Source organism: Lipophrys pholis, assembly GCF_963383615.2.
Source record: "Lipophrys pholis genome assembly, chromosome: 11".
Lineage (NCBI taxonomy): Eukaryota > Metazoa > Chordata > Actinopteri > Blenniiformes > Blenniidae > Lipophrys > Lipophrys pholis.
In genome coordinates, this window is record NC_137631.1 from 23,018,667 (window position 1) to 23,046,415 (window position 27,749).

A 27,749-nucleotide genomic window follows, 5' to 3' on the forward strand; every position below is an offset into this window, starting at 1 on the left:
GTACATAAAGAGCACCTGTTTTGCCAACTGAAGCACACAGGAAATACCTGGATGCTGATCAATATCTCATGAATTCATCTGTGTAATTCAAAGACCCACTACAAACCAAGATGAGTCAGTAATGTGAAGTTTTGAGCTCATTTTTACTTCACAAGCATTCAAATTCTCACACTTTCACATATGAAACTGCACTTGTTTAATTATTGATTACAGACTGGGTGCAGTATGCGACAGAATCAGAAATGAATGTGGTAAATGATAATGTTATGATAATGCAATGATAATGCAAATTCCATTTATTACCAATGGATTTACTGTCCAAAATGTAATCCTGAAAATAAATCAAATCTAGAATTCTATCAATATTTTTCATTTGGTGTGAGACAAGTGAAAAAGGAAAATTTTCGTTTTGTTTTGAGTCTCTCTTCATATTAGCATCATTTCATTGATAATATGTTGTGGTTCTTGTAGTCAAGTATTGTAGTTAAGGCTTTTAAATCTCTATACTTTTTAAACGATAATATCTTTCTCTTTCATATTTTATGATCGAAGTAAGTATTAAAATTGCAGTAATTGTAAGGAAAGTATTAACGGATTTGATGACTCTTTTAAAGAGGGTTTATTTTTTTGGTTGATGAAAATGGATTTCAAAATTTTTTTTTTGCTGTACTAACCTTCAGCATAAGGAAATGATCTTCACTTTCAAGGATCCATTTCAATTATGAAGATAATTTTTTGGCCTCCGTAATAGTTGGACAGTGTTGCTCTAATTTATTACGCCTTCATGGCCTCCTGCCGAGACTACTGTAATCGAGTCCAGCTCTATGTGCTCAGCAGGGTCCTGGACCGGCTCCAGTATGTGCCAAAGTCCTGCCAAAATATATATACCCCCCCCCACCACCAACACCACCACCACACACCCCTACCCCACCCCCCCTCCCAAGCCCACTGACTCCCAATCAAGTGCAGGATGTAGTACAAGATACTTATTCTCCAAATGCTCTTGCCCCTTCTTCGTTAACTGGCCTATTCCAACACTTAATTCATCCATGTGTACGAACTGATAAATTCTACTGCGTCGTCTACATGGCATTATGTAGGTGAGATTTGATAAAAGAATGAAAGAGTTCAATTTATTCATATTCTACTATAACCGGTCATTAATATTGTGACAGACAAACTTTATGTCAGCATTACTTTTCTGTTCAGGCTCATGTTGCAGTGCATAATACCCTGATAGTGCAAATTCCACTCCCAAGAGACTTGAAGACAGCTGAAAAGTAGTAATTTTTACTTGTAAATAAAACACAAATAATGACGTTCATGCCTTTCACAGTAAAATAATTATTAAGTAAACAAACACGGGTTTTAGGGTTTTTGTCTTTTTGTCTTTCTTCTTTGTTGCTAAACGGAATCCACAATTTTTTTTTATTAAATTCACACAGAATATCAGATACACGTTTATTCACATCTGCCCCTGGTCACCATTTTTTTTTCATACAGTATATGGATATGCTTGATAGGCTTGAAATATACTATATACCAAAATACCAATACTGCTCTGTAGTTACTATTCTATAAATATGTTTGCCTCGCCTTGCCTTGCCTCAAAGCCATGCTGTCAGTTTGTAAAAAGAAATGCATAATGCAACAGCGATAGGGGAAGTTTTACTACATTTTGCACCAGAGGGTTTAATTAAAACTGGCTTTATGTTGAGATTTTAGTCTTTTTTTTTTTTTTATGGGTATGGGCGATTTCAGCCGATGGTGCAAGATTGTAGTGAAGGAAATCAGAGCTCACATTGTTAATCTGCTGTTCTCCTCATGGCTTCACAGTGATGGAGGCAAAGATCAGGTGATCCTCAAGCTCTGCTCTGCACAAAGGTAAAACACATTTAAATATGTCACTGAATCTGCATTTTATTTGTGTGTAAAGAACTTCATCTTGTGCCTTTTCTTTTTCAGTGCTGACCAACCGCAGCTGAAGACGTTCAGGTACAGCATGCTAACAGAGAATAAAGAAATACACAGTTTGCATATTTCATTTTTCTCTAAAACTTGTTTATATTTGCAGAATAAACAGCAGTGTTCTCTCACCAGCTGATGTAACCAAAGTGTGCGGGACACTGAGCCGGTGCCAGTCCCCTTTAGAGTTAGAGTAAGCTGAAATGCTCCATATCCACACTTCATTATGTAATATCATGAATAAAGATTAACCTGCTTCTATGTTGCGTCAGGTTTATTCGCAGCTCTCTGTCTAACGAGGCCATAAAGTCTTTAATCAAAGTGCTGCCAAAGATGACGTCACTGCAAAAACTCAAGTAAGATGTGCACATTTGTGCTTTTTGATATGCAAACCCTGTTACTTTTGTAGAAACACGCATGATGTTGTGTTTAGGGATTTTGCACTCATTATATTTTATATATTAATAATTGTAGTACTGGGTCCGACAAGCAGTCAAACAAACAGAAAATAACACATGCTGTACACTCACACGAAAAACACTCATCAAAAAAGGACATTACATGCATTTAGGTGTACATATATAAAGATTTTGAAGGTATTAAGAATTGTGTTGCTTCTGGGGGATAGTCAAAAATAAATATTCATAAAGATGAACTGTCACCAGGGAAATTGTTTTCTGGAGTTGAGTCGCGGCCAAATAAGAGTTTTGTACATGAAACAATGACGTGTCCTGAAAAGGACATTGCACAGTAAAAGCTGCAGAGAGTATATCCAAAAGACAAAATAGATTTTTGAATTGGATTGAAATGGATTTTCACCGTCTGAACTGGAAATTTTAAAAATAGAGATGAAGTCACTACTGCTTAAAATCCTGGATCCATGTCCATTGCAACTGTAGTCAGATTTGTGGATGATATCACGTTATATCAAACAACAATGAAACAGCAGAGAGAGGAAGAATGTCTATAAGACAAGGTGTTGTTTCAAGACCGGGCCGCCCGGTGGTGACGTGGTCAGAAAATCTCCTGTGAACATACAAACTCCACACACAAAGGCCTCATTATTTTTCAACCTGATATCAAATCTTTATTCCACTGCCAAATCACCATTAACAATTGTAATTAAGACTTTAATGAAGGATTTTTCTTCACTATACAGAATAAGTGTAGATTATCTTTTTTCATGAGTAGCATCTTATATTTGATTTATTTCTCTTGTATTTGTGCACAGTGTGAGTCAGAGTATCGCATCCACAGCTGACGCTCTGGTTTTAATCGGCTGTTTAACCAACAATCAGAGAGTGGCAGCGGTGGACCTCAGGTAAACACAACATTACATCTCATTTAACTCAAATACCTGCAACTTCTGAAATGTTTTTAGTTGATTTTGCTATTTTGCAGTGCCCAAGATGAATCTTTCATCAGTCTTGGTCGAGTTCAAGCAGAAGAAGCGAGCTTCAGGTATGTCATCAGTGTTTATTATTCTATTTAAAGCTTTGAGGTGATCGGTGAGTGGGCGGTTATGGGGGTGCTGAAGGGCGTGGGAGAGCGACAGAGTCGATTGATGTTACAGATCTGAAACTCTACAGATGGAGGCGATGGTATTGGTGTGATAGTGCTGTTCAGCATGATCCAGCTTGGAAGGAAGTAGTACAATAAAATATATCAAGTGAATATGCCTTTACAAGCAGCAAATGCAGCCCTACAAACTTGAAAATTCAAAATTGATTTTTTTGGATTGTTTTTATTGCTACATTTAAAAAACAAATTTCAATCACCTCTGTATTTTCGGTTATTCTCTATGTGTCAGCGCATTTTTCAGAGGAACCCATGAGATCAACACTAAAAATGGCCTAAAAAGATTATATTATTCCACAAAGATGATAGATTTAGTCCAGAGATGTCAAAAATAAGGCCCGTGGACCAAAACTGGCTCCAAACCGGCCAAGAAAACAACCAAGAAAATTTTTTAAAAATTCCAAAGAAGCCATCAATTTCAACTCTGAGACGCGAGCTGAGATAGCGGTGATGCTGTATTTTGCTCCAGATAGTATCATAAAAACTGTTTATGTTGACATAAAGCAATTTGTGGGTACTAATTGTTTGGTTTTGTGAAAACATAGACTTTTTTTAAACTTAAACTTGGCGCAACCAAAACCTTTAAATTTAAAGGTTACTATGCTACTAATACGTGGCTACTGAACTAAAATGAGTTTGAAGTCCCCGGTCTAGCCAAAGATTATATAAAGTTCTTGTTCGTGTATCACCTGAATATAAGCAAATATTTTATATCTCTCTTCTGTGTGATCTCTGTTGATGTTTAGCACACAATAGAAAAAAATAATTCAGCCAAAAGAAGCATGAATACGCCACAATTAATTTAGCTTGCCGGTCAATCTCTTGGTCTGCGTTTTCTCTCAGGTTTACTCACTTTTCCCTGAAGTCTGATAACTTGGAGCGACTGCTTGATATTCTGCAGAAGAGTCCCCGACTGTCTTATCTGGAGTATGAGCCACACAGACATATCCTCATGCACACCTTCATACCAGTGAACAACGAAGCACATTCTCATGCTCCGATCTTGTACCTGCAGTTTATCAAGTAACCAACTGGGAGATGAAGGAGTGAAGACTTTGGCTGATTCTCTACCAGAGCTTAAAATCAGCCACTATGTCAAGTAAGATTTAATCAAGAACTGTTTTCGTTTTTTTGTTATATGTTGTTATGATGCTCAGTAAAACTCATGATATTGTTCTCGGAAGCAAATCAAATGCAAAGTGCATGCAAATTGAATGTACAATCTATTTGCGTGCGATTGTGCGTGCTTTATGCACGATCTTAGTGAGAGGAATGTTGTTGCACTGACAGCACCTTGTTCAAGTGTTCAAAAATGACTTGTGTGCTTGTGGATATACGTGTATGAAATAACACTTTCCTTGTCTTCAATGTTTCTTCTTCCGCAGTCTCACTAACAACAGACTGACCCAGCAGGGGCTGTTGCATGTGGCCTGGACACTGAATGCATCTTCAAATGTCTCAGGGGTAGAAGTCGGGTGAGAAATGAGCCAACAAAGATCAAGCAAGGGGGCAACTGTATATAAAATGTCCAAATATACAAATATATGTTAGGATTCAACCCCTTAATGAAGAGAATGACCATATTTTGCATTTGTTCTTTTTCACGACAATAAAAAAAGAAATATGATTGCATTGTTATGCAAGATACTGGGTCACATGTCGCTGTTGGAATGTTTTTCCAGTCAGTTTGCCTGATTGATGCATTTAACTTGGAAATATATTCAATAAACTCGCTTGACTAAATGACTGCACACATAACCAAGTGCATTTCAAATGTATGCCCATTCGTTTTTAGACAGTCATATTTAGGGTATTTGCCAATTTTTCACATACATCCAGTGAGAAATTTATCCAATTTTACACATTTTCAGTATATTTTACTATGTGTAAATGGGACATAAGTGTGGTTTTCACTCACATCGGAGCACTAAAATACTCTCAGATTGAGGTCTCCGCTTTCCTTTCACAAAACAAAAACATGCACATGAGGCAAATTCGTCATCTAAATGGCCCGCAGGTGTTTGCTTCTCTTTTTTTGCCCTGTGGTGGGTTTTACATTTGCCCATTTTTAACTGGGATACTGACCTAAAGGCTCCACTAATCCACGGTGCTGTATGTACCCCCCCTTTTCTCTCACCTAGTTTGGGAGTAGATGAAAGGTGTCTGGTTTGGTTCAGCCAAACAGGAAGCTGTGGAAAAACTCTGAGGTAAGAATCGAAACACGGTTTGTGACTCTAATCATTTTGTGCTATTTTTATTTCTTCCTGACATTCAGCCTGACTGAGGATGAGCCTTGCACTGTCAGCAAGCATGAGGAATAGTCATGTTTATGTGTAAACCTGCACAGTTAAGACATCATAAACTCAAAAACTAAACAAAAATATGCATTTAAAATGCGAAAATTTATATTGTTTAAGACCCTTTTGTATTTCATAAACGTTACCAAGAACAAGAAAAGAATCAACTTCTGCCTGTTGCCAGGTTTCTCGGGGTTGTTCACTCTTTATGTCTTCATTCGTTGGTGTGAACACATACGAGTGTGAGCTGATAAACCCTCGCACTCTCCACACCACATGAAAACAGTCAGCAGCCGCATACTTCTCCAAACAATGACCTTTGATTAAGCAATAAGAGGAACCAAGAGAGGAGCTGACAAGGGGCTGTGGAGGGATTTTGAAAGTTAAAAAAAAGTCCAAAGTGGCATCTGGATGGGTGAAGTTAAAATTGTGCTTTTAAGCCAGGATCTCCAAAAGAGGTACATTTTGGTTTCGGGTTTTCTCACTTTTAATTGATAAAGGGAGGAATAACAAACAAAATCCTCCAATCGGTTTCATGTAAGAAACTGAAACTAAAGCGAAAAACACCCGACTCACTGCTCACAACAACTGACTCCTTTCTCACAACAACAATGTGAGGCAGTGAGTGTGTGCAGAAATAACTCAGTCCTCAACTGTTTGGTTCCACTTACACCTTTAGTGGAGTTTGAGGGAAGTTAATAAAACTAACACAAAGAGCGAGCTATTTTTATATGCTGGGGCTCAGTTGGCGTTTTCGATTCGTTTTCGAAATAATTGCATTTGAAATATCTGAATAATTTCTCCACCTTTTCTCATTTCTGCCAGTGTCAGAGAAAGCAGCTTAGAGCGAGAACATCTGGTCAGATTGGCTGAGCTCGTCTCTATCTGTCCCAGTGTGGATAAACTGGAGTAAGTACGCCTCCACTTTTAATTATTTATTGATGAAGCAATTTAAATCTAAAAACAGAGTACTTTTTGGAATATCTATGACTATTTTTGTGAAAATCCATGCTACTATTGCATTAATAGATTTCTGTTAGAGCTTATGAACATGTATCCATTCTTTGTATTATATTAAATAACGTTTTGGAAACTTTACGTATGAAACATGCAAAAACTCTTCTTTTTTTTTCCTGCTTTGGGTTGCAGGTTACAATTTATTGCATATTACATCTATGTGACACTATCGGAATAATATGGTTGGTCCGCAGGTTGCAGAACAATTCACTGCAGTTGGAGTGGATTGAAGAGTTGATTGAACGGTGGAAAACCAGACAGACAGAGTTCACCTTCAGGTGAGAAGAAATATATAAATATATATATTAGACAGAGAACCAGTTTCTCCATTCTTGTGCAGTTTGTAGACCAGGGCTGGGCAATTTGTAGCAGGAAGGACATTTTCTAGCCATCAACAACAATCAAACGGTCGTATTCAGATTGAGCACCTCTATCACAAACACTCATGAGAAATTATATGCATGTACTCATTGTTTTACCTTGAAATAAAGTCCGTAATACAGTCATACAGAGTGAATTCAATTGATACCCTGTTCCAATGTGCTTTAAAAGATGATCAGCATATCATTACCCTTGAAATTAAACTTTGGAAATCGCTGACTTGTGTCACTCTGTCCTTCCCGTTAGCATTGAGGAGTGTTGGATCAGAGCGGAGGAGGCCGTTCATCTGCTGTGTCGCTGTCTGGAGCTCAATGGCAACATACAAACCGTCAGGTGCAGCATGAAAAACGAATACAAAAACAAACGTGCACGCACTCGTCCAGAGGATAACCTTGGCTACCTTTGCTTTGCAGGATTCAACAAAGCACCTTGCACGTGTCTCTGAAGTCCACTCAACAGTCCTCAGTCTGGTAATAAACTTCAAAGTTTATGAGTTTTAATCACCGTAGTTTCATATCAATTTTAGTTCACAAGCCGCACCCAGTCTCATTTCAGGTAGACTGGAGATGTAAAATTGTAGCATACTTGCATTTGTGTAAAAAGTTATCAGTCGCTAGAAAAGGTCTACAGGTATTTACTGTATTTTCTGGACTACTACTCTTTATATTTGATGGCTGGGCATGCAAGTTAGATAACGAAGCTATTTAAGTATCAAAATAAACCAGGACGTCCCATCTATGGCCACTAGAGGTCATTGTATGACAACAGAATGATGCTAATGTACCACAGAAAAACCAACATTATTACCATTTTTAACTGACGGTGCAGACAAAGGAACGGGCAAGAAACTATAGATTACTTAACGTAACACCGCGTACAATGGTGTGTGTGCTTGTGTGTGTGTGTGTGTTAAATCTGAAGACAACTCATCCACTTAAAAGCAAATAACAAAAAAACTTCATATATCCCAGTAATTAATGTTAACTTGTTACAAGCCGAGCTGCATGCAAACAATCTGACCTATTTCCTTCATTTGTGTGGTGTTTAGTGGCGACTCTGCAGATCCGGACCCAACCCAAATGATGGTCACAAGGAAAATTAGGTACGTTCACAGACACAAATTTAATGGGAATGGAAATCTAAAGATAAACACGATGAAGTGAAGCTCAAACGTAATATTTACTGTTGCAATGATTTCTGCAATTTGAGCCCCATGATTGTAGAGAATATGGGAGTTCATTATTTTAAGTTGCGTTCGGCTATAATGTTGTTTCCTCACTGCACATGTGAGATGGCTGTCATCACTCTTTGTTACCTTCATTTTGAATTTGGTTTGTATCTGTTACTCTCTATGTGCTATATTACTTTCATATTAAACGTCTCATAAAATTTAAGATTGAAGATTTATCATGAAGAAATAGTTGTTCTAATAAAGAACTAATCTACTAAACACACATTCCCTCACTTTCCGTGCCTCGTTTATATTTTGTGCCTTGTATGTTCGTTGAATGTAGTTTCTGTTTTACAACTTCTCATGTTAAATGGCAAAAGAAATGTAATTGCACAACATACTTTAATGACCGTGATGATAAAAGAAGTAATTGTGGTTCTAACATATCTTTAATGCAGCCTGGTGGACTGTGTGGTGGACGGGAACCATCAGGCGTCGATGTGGAGGATCATCCAGAGCTGTCGCTTCCTCACAGAGCTGAAGTTCGTACTCTTTGTTTCACGGTTTAAAACAATATGCATGTCAAATATATTTGTTTGCTGTCACTTTATATATATACAGTATATATATATATATATATATATATATATATATATATAACATTTTTCCTCCTTTATTTTCAGTTTTTCCCACAGCAGTCTGGGCGAGAGGGGAACCGAGTTTCTTTGTTCTTTTCTCCCGTCGTTGACAAATCTCACCACCCTCAGGTTAGACCAGTACTTTACTCTTGTTTTCTTGCTTCTAAAGAAAGAATGAGTGCGGCTGAGTGGCTCTCACAGGGCTCATTCAACACATAAAAAGTAGCTACAGTAAGACAATATAGCTTTTCAAAGACATTCTAGATTAATTTACTGACTTATTATTGATTTCTGGAGCTGTTCTCCACTGCCTAGTTTCTGAAGTCCGGCCCAGACTCTGATTTTACAACCTTGAGATGTTGCCCTCATCTCAGATTCGTTCCACAGTTCAAACAGAAGAATTACATGGTTTTATGATCTCATTAGGAGCTATGATTAAGCCTTTGGATTCGACGAGCCTGTTTTTTCATTTCAATTACCCACATTTGTTGAATTACTGAGACAAATCTCTCCTTCTCTTTTCCGCTTTTCAGCCTGTCGGGTCATGCCATCAGTGATGCAGCAGCTCAGAGTTTGACTGGACTGATTCCTCGTCTGCGATCACTCAAGTAAGCATTTCCATGTTGGTGTATAGGAGACAGAGGACGGTGGTAACATTCCCGACTTCTGCAGCCAGAAACAAGTTAGAGTTTACCTTATCAAATCCATTGTAGTGCTTCCTCAATGTCTTCGAAAGGAGCATTCTTAGAGATACACTGTCATTTTCTTTCTTCCAATAAGTAACCCAGATTAACATGTAACTTCTCCGCTCTTTATGTTTGAGATTTGAATAGATGTTTTGTGTTTGCCAGCCTGCAATACCACCTTCACTTTTTGATGGTAGTAAAATGTAGTCTGCTTGAAAACGGTCTGAGTTATTGAGAAACATGTTTTAAGGAGCCGTTACAATTGTCTGCGGTCTCCACAGGTTGCAAGAAAGTTTTCTATAAATATTTCAATCTTCAGTTCTTTTTCTTCTTATTTTGGTAATCAAATAGATAATCTCCTTCCTCCTCATTCGCTCCTGCATGTCTTCTTTCACTGCATCCCAGGATCTCCTCACCTTTAGTTGCCAGATTGGGTGGGTTTCTTCCAAATAACCCTTGTCTTGAACACGTTAGGCAGCTTTTTCACAGCATCATGCAGGTCTGTTGTAACCACTAATAAAAAAATATATGACGCAATATTTGCCAAATACGTTGTATAATTTTAGTCATTTAAATGTGATTCAAAAAAAGAACTGCAACTATGATTGAGAGAGTTGCATCGTATTTATTGTTAAGCTCACTGCACAAAAACTGCAATAAAATATTCAAGGGGTTTTCTACTACTAATCTAATATGTGATTAAAATAATATATTATTACTAATTAAATTTTTGTCAAAATGTTTTTAGATTATTGGAAAGTTATTACATTATCGACAGGTATTTTATTATCAGTCGCTACAGAGTTTCACATCATCCTCACTGACGGTTATTGGTTAATCAAGTGTCATTCTGGGTTACTGTCAGTTCTAAACAGGGTGACGAGGTCAACCAACCTAAACCTCAAGTCTTCTGCGAATAAGCCTACTGATCTACTCTCACTGTATTTAGTTCAGAATGTTTCTATAGAAGGCAATTGATGGGTGTTCATTTACAATTTGTAATTACAGTTTCTAGTTTGATTGAGTTTTAGCTTGTTTTTAATCAGACCTGGCAACCCTGCTCTTGTCTTGACCTTGACTAAAACTTTAACATCCTTGACTCTCTCCTCCAGTTCAACCTCCTGCCTTTTGCTTAGTGCCATGCAACATATCTGCTCTCACTACCTTCCCCTTCAACCGGCCTGGCACCGTTTTCTCAAAGACGCATCCAATGAATGGTTATTTGACTTTTTGCTTGTAGTCTGTCCCACTGTGTGTGGTCCGTGCCTGGAGGGCTGCAGCTAATAGAGGCGCTGGGACAGTGCCCCGGTCTGGAAGACCTTTGGTAAGATGTTCACCCACAAACTCGTGCAGTTGATAAGCATGAGCATGAAAATGTCAGTCTTTATATGTGTGCATGTCTGTGTGTGCCCCAAGTCTGGACTCTGTGCAGCTGAATTTGGAGGGCCGGATGTGCCTGTCAAGAACACTGAGGAGTATCAGCTCTATACGCAGTCTCAAGTAAGAAACACAGGAGCTTTATTTCAATTAGAAAAGCCGGTACATTTTTAGACCCATAAAAACATTCATCATCCAGAACCTGACCTCTCACAAGTTACTTTTTTAAGGTTAAGAAAATTGTGTGCACCCCTCAGCGTTTATTTACACGGACTTAAGCCCGTAAAACTATTCCGGAGGGGACATGTTTGCTTTTTTTTCCGCTTGCGCCACACTGACATACTTTGCTCAGTCACACATCCTGCTACGCGACTCGAGTAATCCAGCCTATTTACGACGCCATGCGTTGGCTCACGCTGCCGGTGCCAGAGCGGCCGCCTCGGCACTCACATTGCAGCCACTATTGCTGCTGCTCGTCATGCCGGCCTGTCATCAACTCCACAAAAACCCTGTCATCAATTAGTAGGGTATGATCGTCTTATTCCCACCCTTCTCCCACCTCCCTCTGGGATAAATTACCATTCTTCCTTCCCTGTTCTGACACGGCGATAAGCTGTTAAGTGCCTGGAACTGTTGATGTGCAAGGTTGGAACACAGAAAGAAAATGTCAGTGTTGTTTATGGAGTATTGAAATACATATCATATTAGCATTGATATTCGTCCTTATCACATGAGACGTCTTTTGATTGAATGTAGATAATCTTACTTTCCCTGAAAGTCACCTTCAGGTTGTCCGCTCCTGGTTCAGTCCATAAATTACCATTCCGTCAAGTGTCATGCTCTAAACAGTGTGGGAAATAAATAAATAAATGTGATTGTGTGTGGGTTGTGTGTCTGTGTGTTTTTGTATTAGGCTGAATAAAACGTCCATGGGGGGACACTCGGAATGCATCACTGGCCTCGATCTCCTTCATGCAATGGAAGGACTCACGCAGATGAAGGAGATCGAGTGAGTTTTGTTTGTCAGGACAAGGTGTATTTTGCACATAAACAAATGCTCGGAAAAGTTGGTCAGCTGTTTTGCATGTGCTCTCTCTCTCTCTCTCTCTCTCTCTCTCTCTCTAACTCTCTCTCTCTCTCTCTTTCTCACTCTCCCGTTCTCTCTCTCACAGGTTGGATGGTTGGAGGATTTCTGATACAGGAATACAACAGCTGATCAGACTCCTTCCACTGTGGAAAGAGCTAAGGAAGATCATGTAGGTCCCACTGGGATTACCGGCTTGTCTTTGTGCAAGCTCTGATTACCTCCATTTTAATTAACCCTTATAGCTCAGAGGAGTTTTTTTTTTTGGTTTATTTTAACATCTTGCATCTTGTCCCTTTATGTCGTGTATAAAAGCTGTGAAGACAAAGAAAAATCAAAATGGAGTGTGAATGTGACAGAATTGATCCAAAATAGTACAAAGATGAACCGTAAACAAACATTTCTACCAGTAAAGCTGTAAAATTTAACTTATATAAGGTAAAAACAAATGTTAAACTTTAAAATGTTGTCCTCATAAACCACTAATGGTAAAATTAATCAATAACAGACAATCCTAAAAACTAAACTTATTTATTTTTTTATGCAATTCTTTCCCAGAGTAATGTTACCATCTGAGACAAGTAGCTTTTAGTCATTTCTTTAAGAAAAACCGATTGTGGTTGTATCATATATTTCTAAATAAAGTTTCCAAAAGCCGCAGCGGTACACACATTTGATTAAAATCGTTCTGTCTGTGGTAAAATTATTCTGCCATTAGTGACCTTTTCCCACTTTTTAACACCTTAACATCTGTTGTTTGTTCCAGTGATAAAATAATGTATCCACATTTAATTATTTGCTTTGGTAGTGAGAGTTCAGAAGGGTAATGGTGTGAAACACTTCAGAACCATCCATCTTCTACACCGCTTCATGGAGCTGATCCCAGCTGTCTGTGAGCCAAGACAGGGCACTTCCTGGACCCGTCGACAGCCTATCAGACACGCTTGCGTGCAAATCCACAATTGTAGTGAAATGTTTTTCTCTGCCTTCTTTCAGCTTCAGATTAAGCAACATGAGCAGTTATTTTACACTTTATATGGCAACTGACAACATTTGGTGACGTGTGCATCTCTTGTATGTTTTCTTTCAAAAATAGTCTCGCGAAATTCAAGAAAATACCAGAAGATAGGAAAATAGATGTTGTAAAAATTTTATTTTCATAGTATTTATTATTTGAACAGCTTAAACAACATGTAGTGTTTGTCTTTTTTCTTCTAGGAGAGCACCTCATGTTCCAAGTTAAAATGCTTTTATCATAAAAATACATGAAACTGCTTCAACTGTCCGTTAGGAAACTATTGAAAGTGACTCTATCTATTTTCAAAAATGCTCAGTAAGTTCAATGAATCATTTATGGTGCTTATATCATCGGACAGTAGTAATAAATAATCTTTAGGCCATCTTGATGGGAAATGGTTCCCAACTTGGTCAATTTTATACCATTTGGCAAGAGGTTCAATGAAAACGGAGCTATAGAAATATATTTCACCTCAATTGTAAGGTTAAAAATTTTTTTCTTAAATAAAATTTTCCCCATAAATTGTTGGACTCTAAATTGTGACATAAATATAAGAACTGCTGCCCACTTTTCCAACAATTTAGTGTCCCCGTAAAGCTTTCAGAAATGCAATGAAGTTGTACCTCATAAAAGTGACTGCAGTGTTACATAGGAAGCAAAACTCATTGGGATCATGCCGGTCGTTTTACTCGACCCTCCTCCTCCTCGTCTTCATGACCACCAGCTGTTCCCTTTTGGCAGCAGGCTCGTCTTTCTTATAATATGGCACCGCCACAAACTATCTAGTACCATCATAGATACCGGAGCTGTAATTTGAATCTATTGAATGGTGTTTACATGCATTATATACACATATATGAATCCAACCTTGTTACAAGGATTTGAATCCAGCTTTTGTTGATATTTTGAGAATTAAGTGAAGTAATGCCATTCATAGTTTCAATTCCCATTAATCATTTCATTATTTTGGGGGGGGGGGGGGGGGGGGGGGCGTGCATGGGTTGAATGGCGAAAACAAGCACTTTGTGTACTCCCAGAGTAATACAACCCCGAAGAGTTTTATTTCATTAATGAGTCTGGGAGTATTTCTAACTAAAGTAACACAGGGTTGGTTTGGTGGGGCAAACCTTTGCATTGGCAGGGTTACAAAGTGGAAGTTTTTGTGGATGTGCCAGAGAGAAAAGGAGGGGCTAATCCAAAAGTCATGCCAACTGTCTCAAGTCTAAAAATAACTGCAGTCAGGGCTTATTGCTGCAGGTGACGCCAAAGAGGAATATTCTCGGCTTTTTACTTTGTGACAGTGTTCACTGGTAAAGTGAGAAGCTGATATTAATATCGTAACACTATCATAAATGTTCCAAGATCACATGACGAGATTTGATGAAGTAATTCAAAAAACATTCAAAGTGAGTCCATTGAGAGTGAGTAATGTAAACCTCAGTTGCTTGCTGCCATCTAGTGGTGAAATCACAAAAGGACATGCACATGATTACCTTTTAACAGATGTAAAAACTCATGTCATAATTTATGATTTGAAAAAAATCCCATAGGTCATTATCATTTTTTTATTTGTTTGTGAATGTGTTTTGCGTGTGTGTTTGTTCTTCAGCCTGTCGGAGAACCTCATCAGTGACCAGTCAGGAGAGAAGCTGATCGAGGCTTTAAAGAGCTGCAGGCACCTGCAGGAGCTCCAGTAAGAAAACAATTAGGTGTTATAGTGAAAGAACTTACACATCGGTTCTTTTATTCTCATTTAACTGCACTGAGGGATTGAACAGCCTTACGTGGATGGGATAGTTGAAATAATGACATTCCAATACAGATTAACTCCGTCCGTCTTCTATTTTGTGACCAGTGTTCAGTCAGAAGAGTTCAGGATAGTTCTTGCAACAGGTCCTTAAGATTCTGGTGCACTCTTTAAACTCAAAAATGAGGGATAAAACTTTACACTCTGAAAAGCATAAAAAAAAAAGTTTTGTGCTTTTTAATGTGGAACTTTTTACATGCTTGTTTCTCTCTTGTAGTCTGGCAAAGAACCGTCTCGGTGACCTCTCTGCTGCCCGGATGGCCGTTGTTCTGCCTGCTCTGACTCGCCTCTCTGTGCTGGAGTGCGTCTCACACACGTTTCTATTCTATCATCTATTACATTTCCCCAAAATAGTCCCAATATTTATGTCATTTATGCACATCTCACCCTTGTTTTAGCATTTCGGAGAATCGCATTGGCTCCGAGGGAGTTGCTCATCTTTCCAAAGCGATGATGTGCATGAAGAATCTCAGCAAGATTCAGTAAGACTCGTTCATTTCTCTTTGCTTCACACTCATAATCCAGTCGGACCATTTCATTTACTAACGTTTTGTTTTTTTTCTCTCTCTGGTCCGATAGTCTGACCTCTGTTGGAACATCGGAGCTGTGCGCTGTCGCTGCCAGTCTGGCTCATTGTCCTCTCATACAAGATGTGGGGTACGCTTTTTTTTTTTTTTTTTTTTTTCAAATTCCCAGAAACATCTCATGGTAATCTTGTATTCTGGAGGGATTTTAAGTTTGAATGGTATTAGTGGTGCATCCAGATTCGGCAGGTTTGCTTTGATTTAAGAAAACTCTCGCAAGTTTTCTCTTGATTTCAGAGCAGTGTGTGCGTATCGACGCACTGAGCACAGGGTTCCACAGACGGTTTAGCCTCCATGATGTCTGTCCACATTCAGATGAGCTCAGTGCACCATGCCGTGTGTGCAGAGAGAAAACAGGTCGTGGAGTCATAGTACCACCACTTGGACAATAAAACCAAGCTAGCATGTTTGCCTGATGCGAGACATTAACGCTCAATTTGACATCATCATCATCATCATCATCGTTCCACCTGGTCTGAAAGAAGTGCTCAGCTCATGAAAATAACTTCTACATAAGTTAAATGTGCCCGGGGCATTATTGGAGCACAGTGAGCCTGGATCCATGATGTTAAATTTGGATTGTTGTTTAAGCACTTTCCTTTTTAAGACGTGTCCACCAATTTACAATCTTGTTGAGTTGAAGGAGAAGTTGGTCACGTTGAACATCCCTCCTGTTGGCCCACAACTTTAAGATTGATTTTAAGAATGAAGGCGTATTTAAGAAAAAGTTCCTCAAACGGTTGTAAATGTGTTTGTTTTTTTTGTCAAGTTCTTTTAAGTCTTTGAGCAGAAGGGACTGCTAAGATTGTCCTGCGACTCTGAAAGTTGGCCTCCTCGGAGGTTTCTCTAAACAGAAACGTTTTGCATAAAGTTGCTGCTTTTTCCTCATCGAATGTCCGTTTTATTGTTTTCATTCAGTCTCGGGTGGAACGACTGTGATGATAACGTGGCGCTGGAGCTGGCCAAGGTCTTGCCTGTCTGTCGCAAACTGACGTGGATCGAGTGAGTCTGATTTTTAAATTTTTTTTTAAAGGTACTCACATGCACAAAAACACCTTCAGTTTTAACAGCCGACATGGATTTTATATTAAAAACTTGCTTAATGTTCTTTGTACTTTTGTTTTATCGAGGGGAAGCCTTGTTTCATCCGGAGCATAACACGATATTTGTTCATTTTTCTTAGTCTGGAATTGAACCGCGTGACTTTGTCTGGAGCAGAGGCGCTGGTCAGAGCTTTAAAGTCCTGCCCGGCTCTGCACGTCATCAGGTAAGCTTTCTGTGGGTATGTGTGATGTCGTGAACGCGGCCTTCTCCAAACGCTGGTATCATCAACATTAAAATGATGACGTGGATTCAAGAACAGGAAAAATCGTGCATTAAATGAATTGCAGTGACACATGCAAAGTTCTGTCGTTTTTTTTATTCTTCAGAATAAACTGCATAATAAACAAAAGTGCAGCACGATTTGTTTTGCAAACTGAATTCCAATAAAAATAACGTGCGGGGATCACTTCATACGGCAGCAATAATCACATTCCTCTCCGTAAAAATTTGGAAAAAGAACTTAAACCCCCGGGAAATACGTCTTAAAGGCGCGTTTGTCTTGTATTCAGGGTCTAATTTACATCCCCCTGTTGATTTCTGTCAGGTACTAGTGAACAGTGATAACAACCCTGGTGTAGGATGCTTTTGTTAACAGGCCATTTAAAAGCTTTATTCAATCCTGAAACCGTGTGTGTGTGTGTGTGTGTGTGTGTGTGTGTGTGTGTGTGTGTGTGTGTGTGTGTGTGTGTGTGTGTGTGTGTGTGTGTGTGTGTGTGTGTGTGTGTGTGTGTGTGTGTGTGTGTGTGTGTGTGTGTGTGTCCTGTTGCCATTACTTAGAAACATTAACAGCGGTTTAATTGTTTTTAACACTTTTGTTTTTTCAAGAACACAATCTGGTGTGAAAAACCACCAAATCTCACTCCTGCAGCTGCGCTACTGTTTAGTGTGTGAGAGAATATTCCTCGTGCCGTGTGCTAACGAATTCTCTTAAGGAATTCATGTAAATGTGATATATTGCACTTTTCAGTCACTCTTCCTGGAGGTCTCACCGTCTATTCTCGGACTTTGCGCTCGTCTGCTTTCAGATTGTGGAAAAACAAAATCCCCCCGGGTGAAGCTCAGATGCTGAGCCTGAAGGACCGGAGGCTGAACTTCTCCTCCACTTAACGAGATCAATGGTCCCGGGTTTCTACGAGGCGTGGAGAGACGTACAGTCTCATCGCCACCTGCACTGAGCAGTCGTCGTGAATCATTCCAGGTTCCATGGACACTTTATTCCTTCTGAGAGCCGCTCGTTGAAACATTGGCGCACACTTGAAGGTGTTTTATGTTTTGTTTTAAGAAGAAAGCGGCTCGTCTTTTGAGTGTGTAGAAGTTTGACCGTGTACAAATGCAGCTGCAGTCTCACAGAAGAAAGCTGGTAGAAACCCTCCAAAGTCACACCGAGTGTTGGGTTATTGTGTGATGAACGATATTCGGACAGAAATGGTGATGAAAAAGAAAAAGATCAGAGAGTGAAGCCATGAATAACTCATTTAAAACACACTTGGAACTGAAATTGTGTTGAAAGATTACTGACATCCTAAAATATGCCTCAAACAAAAAGGCATGAATCATTACGGACCATATAAAAACAAAAGAATATTGTTTATGTTACGTGGAAAATTCAAAAACGACCACAAGTCAGAGAAATAGAGACTCTGTGACTCTTTTGCTGAAGTGAAAACTTCTTCATGATTCTATTCCCATTCTGTTGCTGCCGACAAGATTTGGCGTGCAGATTTTTTTATAATCCTAACTCCGAGATTATTTACGATACTGAGAATATTAGGTTGTAAAAATTTTTAAAAAAAACATACAGTCAAAGAAAAGCTTCTTCACACCATTGAAAGCTGCTTTTTGCACGTGAAAGGCAACTAACACACACTGTTGAGTGTGAGCGTGTATCCTGCTCTTCTTCTATTAATACACTCTACTTACAGAAGACTAATTATCTGCTGATCTCAGGCTTCTGTTTTGCTTTCTGAAACGTAAAAGACTAAAATGTAAAAGAAAAAAAACTATTACAGTATAAAACTGGTGACGTTTCAGTAAACTTTACTTATTTCTTTTTTAATTACGGGCACATTTTAGTCCAGGTGCGACTTACACGGCATTCTAATCGGCTGGACCAGTCAAATGTATTTTTTATTTTGTTTTAATTGAAAGAAATTTCATTAGAATTGTTCTCCATTTGTAGCATTTTGCAGACTCAGCATTTTTCCGCAAATCCACGCACACTTTGATGCCAATGTGACTCCGTAACACTGCACTGATCCACATGAGACGCAGCTTCAAATGAGCTGCGTTTCTACATTCTTCAATAAAGTTAAACCCCCACGTGTAAAGTGGCGGGTTTTCTGCATCAGAATATGCTCTGATTGCCGTAAGCTATTACCATGCAAAAACAAAGTAATATATATTTCACGTTTTTATTGACACGTGCATCAAGGAATGACCAGTTCTGGTGGATAACTTGACCTGACTGATGCTCTTTGGACAGAAATATTAGCTTAAGCACATTTTATGGTCAATTAAAGGTGGAAAATTTGCAAATTCACACTTTTTCTTGCCAATATATATTGAAAAGAGTGTTCAACAAGCTTATTTTCGTTTTTTATCCATTTTATTTTTAGACAAGCCTTGCACTGTGTTTATCTATTTGGAAAAATATATAAACTGGTTGTTTTTGTTAAGTTAATTATGTTGTATTCAAGAATATTTTCCCTCAGGTGACAGGTGCGTCTCTTAAAAACTAGAGTAAGCAGGGAAAAGTTGTTTCTTCCTAAGGTGGTGTCGTGGCGAGCATCTCACCTCACCTCCGGCTTCCTTCAACAATCCAAAAAGATGTTTGAGGTTAATTAAAGTGCAAATATGATCATAATTCTATGCATATTTTTAGTTTTTAAGATGCACCTGTAATGACTGTGTGTGTGTGTGTGTGTGTGTGTGTGTGTGTGTGTGTGTGTGTGTGTGTGTGTGTGTGTGTGTGTGTGTGTGTGTGTGTGTGTGTGTGTACTCTATGTCACTTTTGCACTGTCATGCGTTTACAGCGGAGGCCACATAACTGAAAACACAATAAATCACAAACTCACAGTTATTTGCTCTTATTCTAGGTTGTGGTCTCCCGCTCCAAATTCTCTTTTCATTTGCGCAGTTTTTAATTTCAAACAATAAGCAAGCATTTGGTTGTACTTTAAAGTTATTTATTCAATTGTAATGAAATGCACACAGTTTGATATTTGACAAATACAAATAATGAAATGTGTGACCATTTTTGTATTGTGTATATTTGTTAAAGAGGTACTGTGTACTTTTTTTTTTCTTTTTTTTTTTACTTTGAATTGCAGACACTGTCAGTTGTGGAAATGTTTTTGTGTTTATCATTGTTTTTTTTGTTTTTTTTTTCATTTTTCATTGAAATGTTTCTGTAAAATGTGAGACTGAAAGTCTGATTCTGAGCAGCAGAAACACAATAAATAATAATAATGAATCCTGGCTTTGTTATCTTTAATTATTCATAAATGGGTGTCTATTACTGTTCTTGTTTTGTTTTTGTTTTTTTAAAAGAGAATCCGGATGCAGGCATAGAGAATAAATACTCATCTAGAGTAACATTTTTGTCACAAGTGCTATTTTTCTTCTATACAAAATGGAAATTCTTCTGATTTATACCTCAAAATTGATATTGTAGACTTCTATGTATTTGCGTATTTTAATATCAAATCCAATCAAACCATGAAACTCCACAAATGAAAGTAAATGTGTAACTGTCACAGACTTAACATGCTTAATTTTATAATTAAAGTTTTTTGCCCTCAAATCGCACGTGAGAACAAACTGAAGCGGGGGAGGTTTCAATTTTAATTTATGGTCTCGTGGCTCCATCTAGTGGCCAAAATAATGTAGTGCAATGTGCAAATGCTAGTTTCCCCTTATGTGAACAGACGTCAATTAAAAAAACATCAACAATAAAGTCCAATAATTAACAGAAAATTACAAAGATTATATTATTCATTCAGTATATTGAGATCAGTAAGATTACTCTCGCCCATCTAGTTTTATTGTGTGGTAACTTGATGTATCAGAAATGCGATGCAAGAGTTGTGACTTTAATCTGAAACTACAGACTCATTCTTATCAGAAAACGTTTCTTTATCTAATCCTTGAAAATAGGAACACATAAATATAAGTTGTGTTTTTATTTATATTTTGTTGTGATCGCTTGCAAAATGCAAATTGCAAAAAAGAACTAATCTTTTTTTTTTTGACGTGATTGAAGTGATTGCCTGCAATTTTTCAATAAAAGTAACTCTTATTCCTTATTTTGGATTTCATTGGATTTCAGGTTGTTCACAATAAGTTTGGCTTTAAAATAAAAAGGGGGGGGGGGGTAACGTAACAGCAGAAGGTCTCCATTTCTGAGCCTGGTTCTGCAGGTTTCTTTGTGTTTAAAATATTTTTTTCCTTCCCACCATTGTTGATGCTTACTGAAGTGGATTTGTTGACTTTGTGTCTGTAAAAGTGCCCTGACATGACTGTGCTATGTTTAACACTACACTCAAAAAAATCAACTATGCAGTTTTTCAGTTTACATATCAGAAATATGTCTGATTAACATGAGCATAGTGAGTTTCCTGTTGTTAAATGGTTCATTCTAATACACGTTGTTCAGATAATATGAATAAATGGGATTCAATCTACGTAATATGAATAGATGGAAATGTGTGACATGATTAAATTACATTAACTCAGCAAACTATTTTTGTGTTTGTGGAAATGACTGAGAATAATTTTTTTCAGTGTATATAGAAGAAAATTGAATTTGAGAACATAGTGTGGTTGGACATTTTGGGCCAGTGTTTCTTATCTTATCTTATTATTTCTTACCAGTTAGTTCCATGTGGCCCCTGAACTGAAATCTGACCATCCAGGATGATGTTTAACATAAACGAGAATTGAGAAGCTCTAAAGACGGAAGTGCTTCACGGTAGCTTGAAAATGTGCCTTTAATTTGAAACGTGTGTGTGTGTGTGTGTGTGTGTGTGTGTGTGTGTGTGTGTGTGTGTGTGTGTGTGTGTGTGTGTGTGTGTGTGTGTGTGTGTGTGTGTGTGTGTGTGTGTGTGTGTGTGTGTGTGTGTGTTTTGGCTTGATTCATCTGCTCCATCCGTCAGTGGCGCTGAGGCGCGCGGAGCGGAGTCCAGCTTGCGCGCAGGATGATTTTTACGCGCACACACTGTTGCGCCTCCGAGGACCGTTCGCTATAAACATGTCAACTTCTGCCTCCGCCACTCCTCTGTAGGAAGAAAGCAAAAGTAGCAATTTTTTTCCCTCCTTCTCCGTGAAATTGCTCCTCACTGCGCGGAGCAATTAAAGACAATTATCAAGTGAGGAGCGGCTGAGAGAAGTTGGTCGTCGTTTTCTGAGGTGAGTCGGATTTCTGATTTTCCTTCCTCCTCGGTGGACATTTGCGTGGATTTTTTCTTTTCTTCTATTGTTGTCCGCTCACTATCAAGGAACAAATTCTGATCCTGAGAGACGTGTGCATGTCAGTACAGCCTTAAATGTTTGGAGTCCGCTGGTTAGAGAGGTTACATGCGGAGGATGGAGCATTTTGCTGAACACGTTGCACGCACAGTGGACATCAGGAGGAGGAAAAGCTTAATTTAGTTCATGTGGAATTCAATTGTCCTTTTTGTTGGTTGTTTTTTTTTTTTTTTTTGAAGTATCACTGTTTTGCGCGAAGGTTACAAATAGGCTCGTGTTAATTGCCAATGAATGTGCTCAGAGATCAACCTGCTGTTAGAAAAGTGAGACGCTCCGCTCCCATCACCTGCGCTCTTCCTCCTCTTCCTCCTCTTCTTCCTGCAGAGAGGTGACAGGGGGTGTGAACGTGCAGTGTTGACCCGATGTGTCAACGCATCCAGCAGGGTCAGCACGAGCAATCTAGGCATCATCACTGTGAGTGAAAGGTCTAAATCATTGCTCCACCAATAGATTCCTTACCGAGCTCAATTTATATTATTCCCTCTTTGGCACGTTGGGTAAAGTCTTGACCTTGAGTGGAGGGGACCCGGGTTCCACATTGAGCATGGAAACTAAGCTCAGCATGGTGCAAAATGCAATGACTTACTTTGGCCTTGTAAAATCAAACAGTCACATAGACCGTCTGCTTGTAAGAGTTAATTTATATAGTTTCATTCTATAGTTGGGCTGGGGTTCCCTGTCATCCCTCCTGATGTCCACCCATGAAGTGTGCTTCTGATTCCCTCTCTCTGTAAAACATTGACAGATGCACCTTCTTGTTTAGTTTTGTTCCCTTCAGGTTGTGATTTGTGTGTTACTTAGTGTGTTTGAGCAGATTATGCCATCAGATGAATGTTTTTTTGTTCTTTATTTTTAATCCTACCTGAGCAACACATCATTTACAAAACAAAAAAAAAGAGAGAAAATGTGCCAAATCCATTCAAAGACCTGCAGCACTGTCCTTCTGTGGAACATTTTAAAGATTTCCTGCAGCTTCCCAGTGCAGTGTGGCATGATGCTCGTCATATTTCACCCAATAATGCTTTTATTGTTGCGAGGTGTTATCTGTGCTGCCTTTTTAATTACCTCTCTGGGCCTCGTCTTCAGAGTGTTTATCACTGGAGGGATGCAGCAGGTGTCTGGCTTATCTCGCTGTCTGTTCGGGGCTCCATTGATGGACGTGGCATTGTGGAATATTATCCGTAAATGACAGGGAATGAAAACGCAGACAATGAGTTAAAGTGTTGGAGGCAGTCATAATAAGCTTTTTTTATTTTAAAATCGGCCTCACATGAATGACTAAAGTCGATGAATGGGGTTTAAAAAAACATAAAAAAAAAACAACAACAACAAAAAAAAAACACTGGGTATTTTCAGCAAATCGCCACTACCGCTGTGACATCACAGGAGCTGAACGGGAGGAGCACGCTGGTTATGACACATTAGTATCTTAGCAACAGACGGCATCCTTTTAGCATGCGAGAACAAAAACCACCTTCATGAACACGGGGTGCTGTACTGTTTGTTTCTGCTTAAAGCAGCCACATAGAGAATTATTGTGACATCCAGCAGACCACATGTTCTCGCTCGCTGTTTGTTTTGAGCGTTTCATGATGCATATACATGTTTTTTCTAGGTTTTTTTTTTTCCCCCTCTTGATGTCATTTCAATTCTGAGCCTGAGGCTTCATCATTTGGAAGGTTTTGCTGTGGCTTTGATCCAGTGCCAGAGTGCATGTAGTCTTTGTAATGTTTAACACTAGATTTCCAGCTCCCAGTTTGTTTTTTCTTTTATTTATTCATATTTCATTTTCATTCAGTGGGTACTTTTTGATCTTGGGGAATCATTTCTGTGATTAAGCTCAAACCTGAACGTTTTTTTTTTTTTTTTTTACAGAAATAATTGAGAGAGTGCTGCATAGTATGTATCCTCAATGAATGAGTTTGACAGCTGTGCCATCCAATATACTTATTTGTGATCGGAAATGTGTTTTATTGCATTATTGCAAAAGCACTGTAAACATTCTGGCTGCAGTTCACTGGGAGCCGGGTCTTTTTCAGTCATGGATCCGTTCGGGCTGCTTTAGCTCGGTGCATCTGGAGCTGCTTCGCCGCAGACCAGTCGTTCACCACCTCAATCAGCTACAATCAGAACCGAACCACAGAGCAATGGAAGAAGGTGTCGACTTTGACGTGGTGTTATGTGACGACTGTCCCAGACGAGGGTCGGATGAGTCTCAGACGGGAGCCCAACTTTATGTAAAACATAAACTATGGAGAAGCTCTAGACAGTCCAGAAGCCGAAGAGCAAAGATAATCTGATGGAATAGAGTTTATTGTGTCTGGGTCTGATCCAGACACAATGGATACTCTTTATACACTGTTTTGCAAAGGAGGAGCTATAAAGCGGCTCACTTCCTGTTTGTTATTTTTAACCCGTATTGATTTTAGCGGTTGTGAACCTCGGGTCCCCGATTTGGCCCAGACTGGCCGGAGAGCGGTCGGGTCAGTGAGTAGCAAAAGGAGATGACCGAGTCAGCTTGTTGAGTGGTCCACGCCGTTTTTCTTTTTGTTTTTCTTCATAATTCTCAAAAGTGCAAAATACAAAAAGTGTAAAGTGCACTAAAGTGCATAGGAGGATTCAGGAGTGTGACTTCTCCAGCAGCAGAACAGAGAATGATGGTAACAGGTGACTTAAAAACACCCAATTGGATGAAACCAAGAAAAAAATTCCAGGGGTGATAAATGATAACATAAGTTTCATATAAAACTTAAAAGTTTCAATCCTCAAATACCAAACCAGAACTACAAGTTAATGAAAAGAAAACCCATATTAACAAATAAACCTGAAAACCAAGCACCTAAATAATAAACTAAATCTTAAACCCTGTTAAAACTCAATGCTTCAGGACTCTAGTATCATGTGGGGATCAGAATGAGAAAATATTTGCTTATTTAGAGGTTGGTTTTTTTTCATTATTAGTTGGAAAATTTACGAGGTTTTGGTCAGTTTTGTGCCCTAGTAAAATATCTATTATCCATAAAAAAAAACCATTACAGGTCTTTTAAGACTGATCCTAAAAGGTAACGAAGGTTAAAAAAAAAAAAAAAAGTTCTTGAAATAATATCTGTTGTTTTGTGAAGATGTCAGGCTTCATGAACATATGCTCATGGCTTAGTTCAGAACGATAAGACGCACTGGCACCAGGCTGAAATGCTTCCCGATGGGTTGGAGGTTCACCTGCCGTACAGATTACCCAGATCTAAATGTAATCCTAATCAAGCATCTTTGGGATGTGCTGGAGTGGGATGGAGGCGCCACCTGACGACTTCCAGGCCTTAAAGGATCCATCGCCGACACCTTCACAGCACACCTTCAGAGTTGAGGTGGCGTGTCTGCCTCAATGGATCACGGCTATTTGCTCAACATTTTTAGGCAGGTGATCACATCGCCTGATTAGTTCATGTTAAACGTATAGCATATCTTCATACAACCCCTAAAGTTATTTGTGTGTGTGTGTGTGTGTGTGTGTGTGTGTGTGTGTGTGTGTGTGTGTGTGTGTGTGTGTGTGTGTGTGTGTGTGTGTGTGTGTGTGTGTGTGTGTGTGTGTGTGTGTGTGTGTGTGTGGTTCTAATCTGTCCCCGTGAGCTCCTGATATCTGTGTGAAAGCTCTCTGCCTGGCAACACATGCAGACGCCCCGTGTGTTGGAAGCTTCTCATATTCTCTCCACAACAGTGTTTCCAGTAATGTATGATTTCTTTTTTCTTTTTTTTTTCTTTTTTTTTTTTTTTGCTGACTGCCAGCGTACGCCGAACACAACACACGCGCGCGCCCGTAGAAGAAGTGCGAGGAGTTACGTAAGACCTCTAACGAGAGGCTGCCTTGTTATCCTGGACAGCCTCCATCAGCGAGGAAGCAACAACAACAACCTATAGGTCACTTCAGAGAGTTTCAGTTACATAACATGTCCATTTAGTCACAATTCATGACGGTGAGAGATGTCTTTGACTTGGTGGAGTAAAATCTATATGGCCTATGTGCATGATAAATACTGATTTTTAGGCTGAAAAACTTGTTACAGCTGCTGTTTATTTGTCAGAATTGTTTTGTAGTTTGGTCCCATCGACAAATACGTGATAAATTGGTCATTTTTTAATGAGGAAAAAAAGCCAAATATTTACCGCTTCAAGCATCTGAAAGAGAGTAATTGGATTGAGTTCTTACTGCAAATAGTGAATAAAAGATGAGTATTTTCAGTTTTTTAAAGGTCTGTTAGATTTTGCAAGACAAATAGTTAATCTGAGTGAGATTGAGCCGAGGTTGTTGAAATTGTAACCATTGCTTTGTCTCTCTGACAGATTATTTCACCATCCATTTGTCAAGGTACTTTTTCCGAACAGCAATCGTAATGACTGGAAGGTGTAGAGGGTTAAGGTTCCACATTAATGCCTGATGTTGATGTCTCTGTGCTTTTGGGATTTGTGTTTCCAACCAGTGCTCTTCCTGCTCTTAGACCCCAATTTTAACCAGATGAGTCAGCAGGTTACCTGTTGATTCTTTTTATTTTTTTTTTAAGCTTTTGTGCTGCTTGAATTATGACCTGTTGCTACCAAGTTTGAAATATTGTTGAAATTACATAATGATAATAAAACATAATTTTGGAATAAAACTTCTTGGAGAAGTTTTGTCTCCTGGGTAAATATTCAGAAAGTGTTAACAAATCAAAAGCCAAACCAAGAAGCAGTCAGCGTGGGCTGGTACGTCGGCGGGTACGGAGCTAAAGTTTGCTCTCACTTATCTTCTCTCCCTGTTTTCCGCCCCTCAGGGTGATCAGCGGTGACCTCAGACCATGGCCTACACGCTGGGCTCGGCCAACGATGGCCAGACCCGCAGCGTTGCGCCTCAGCACTGCGTCACCCGGGTGGAGCTGTCCGTCACCGCCACCAGCCTGCTGGACCGAGACGTAGCCTCCAAGTCCGACCCCTTCTGCGTCCTTTTCCACGAAGTGGACGGAAACTGGGTGGAGGTACGTTGGAGAGGGAAGGAGGGAGACGGAGGAGGCAATAGTAGAATAGAATAGAATAGAATGCCTTTTATTGTCACATGTACAGGTACAGTGAGATTAAAAACAACTCCAGTGCCAGTGCAGCAGTCAAAAAGGGTAGAATATAGTGCAAGAAGGAGGGTGGGGGGTGTAGGGGGTAAGGTGCACGGTCCAGTCCTGTGAACGGTACAGAGGGTATTTACAGGGGTACAAAGTGTATTTACAGGAGTACAGAGTACAGAGTGTACAGAGTGCTGATATTAGCAGATAAAAGTGTAAAAATGACTGGTAAATACAGGTTCAGTGTACTCAAATATATATAAAGGCACCTTATAACATTTACTAATGCATTGTTATGATCGTCAGCATGTCTACGTCACCTTAATCCTCAGTAGTGGCAGATCATGATTCACTTTGTTTTAAACGTTTCTATTAGAAACTAAATTATTCTTCAAATAAAAAAAAAACCAGGAAACTGCTTTAACTTGAATT

The 27,749-nt window shown here is 39.1% G+C and overlaps 2 protein-coding genes across 2 annotated transcripts in view; both read left to right on the plus strand.

The window, feature by feature from the left end:
- The window catches only part of nlrc5 (NLR family, CARD domain containing 5), a 43,112-nt gene extending 24,418 nt beyond the window's left edge, over positions 1 to 18,694 (plus strand). Inside the window, exons 26-54 of the mRNA XM_080475241.1 lie at positions 1,837 to 1,884; positions 1,966 to 1,995; positions 2,075 to 2,158; positions 2,238 to 2,321; positions 3,197 to 3,286; positions 3,367 to 3,426; positions 4,387 to 4,470; positions 4,559 to 4,642; positions 4,929 to 5,018; positions 5,685 to 5,750; positions 6,666 to 6,749; positions 7,052 to 7,135; positions 7,485 to 7,571; positions 7,652 to 7,708; positions 8,287 to 8,340; positions 8,868 to 8,951; positions 9,093 to 9,176; positions 9,581 to 9,655; positions 10,974 to 11,057; positions 11,150 to 11,233; positions 12,024 to 12,119; positions 12,283 to 12,366; positions 14,822 to 14,905; positions 15,237 to 15,320; positions 15,418 to 15,501; positions 15,599 to 15,676; positions 16,522 to 16,605; positions 16,787 to 16,870; positions 17,733 to 18,694. Coding sequence (XP_080331367.1) covers positions 1,837 to 1,884; positions 1,966 to 1,995; positions 2,075 to 2,158; positions 2,238 to 2,321; positions 3,197 to 3,286; positions 3,367 to 3,426; positions 4,387 to 4,470; positions 4,559 to 4,642; positions 4,929 to 5,018; positions 5,685 to 5,750; positions 6,666 to 6,749; positions 7,052 to 7,135; positions 7,485 to 7,571; positions 7,652 to 7,708; positions 8,287 to 8,340; positions 8,868 to 8,951; positions 9,093 to 9,176; positions 9,581 to 9,655; positions 10,974 to 11,057; positions 11,150 to 11,233; positions 12,024 to 12,119; positions 12,283 to 12,366; positions 14,822 to 14,905; positions 15,237 to 15,320; positions 15,418 to 15,501; positions 15,599 to 15,676; positions 16,522 to 16,605; positions 16,787 to 16,870; positions 17,733 to 17,814 — 2,257 coding nt within the window. The 3' untranslated portion in view covers positions 17,815 to 18,694. The remainder of the gene's footprint in view (positions 1 to 1,836; positions 1,885 to 1,965; positions 1,996 to 2,074; positions 2,159 to 2,237; positions 2,322 to 3,196; positions 3,287 to 3,366; positions 3,427 to 4,386; positions 4,471 to 4,558; positions 4,643 to 4,928; positions 5,019 to 5,684; positions 5,751 to 6,665; positions 6,750 to 7,051; positions 7,136 to 7,484; positions 7,572 to 7,651; positions 7,709 to 8,286; positions 8,341 to 8,867; positions 8,952 to 9,092; positions 9,177 to 9,580; positions 9,656 to 10,973; positions 11,058 to 11,149; positions 11,234 to 12,023; positions 12,120 to 12,282; positions 12,367 to 14,821; positions 14,906 to 15,236; positions 15,321 to 15,417; positions 15,502 to 15,598; positions 15,677 to 16,521; positions 16,606 to 16,786; positions 16,871 to 17,732) is intronic.
- Positions 18,695 to 21,858: 3,164 nt separating this feature from the next.
- cpne2 (copine II) overlaps positions 21,859 to 27,749 on the plus strand; it is a gene marked incomplete at its 3' end in the record, with an annotated part of 55,307 nt that continues 49,416 nt past the window's right edge. The window contains exons 1-2 of the mRNA XM_080474584.1: positions 21,859 to 22,113; positions 27,039 to 27,239. Coding sequence (XP_080330710.1) covers positions 27,063 to 27,239 — 177 coding nt within the window. The 5' untranslated portion in view covers positions 21,859 to 22,113; positions 27,039 to 27,062. The remainder of the gene's footprint in view (positions 22,114 to 27,038; positions 27,240 to 27,749) is intronic.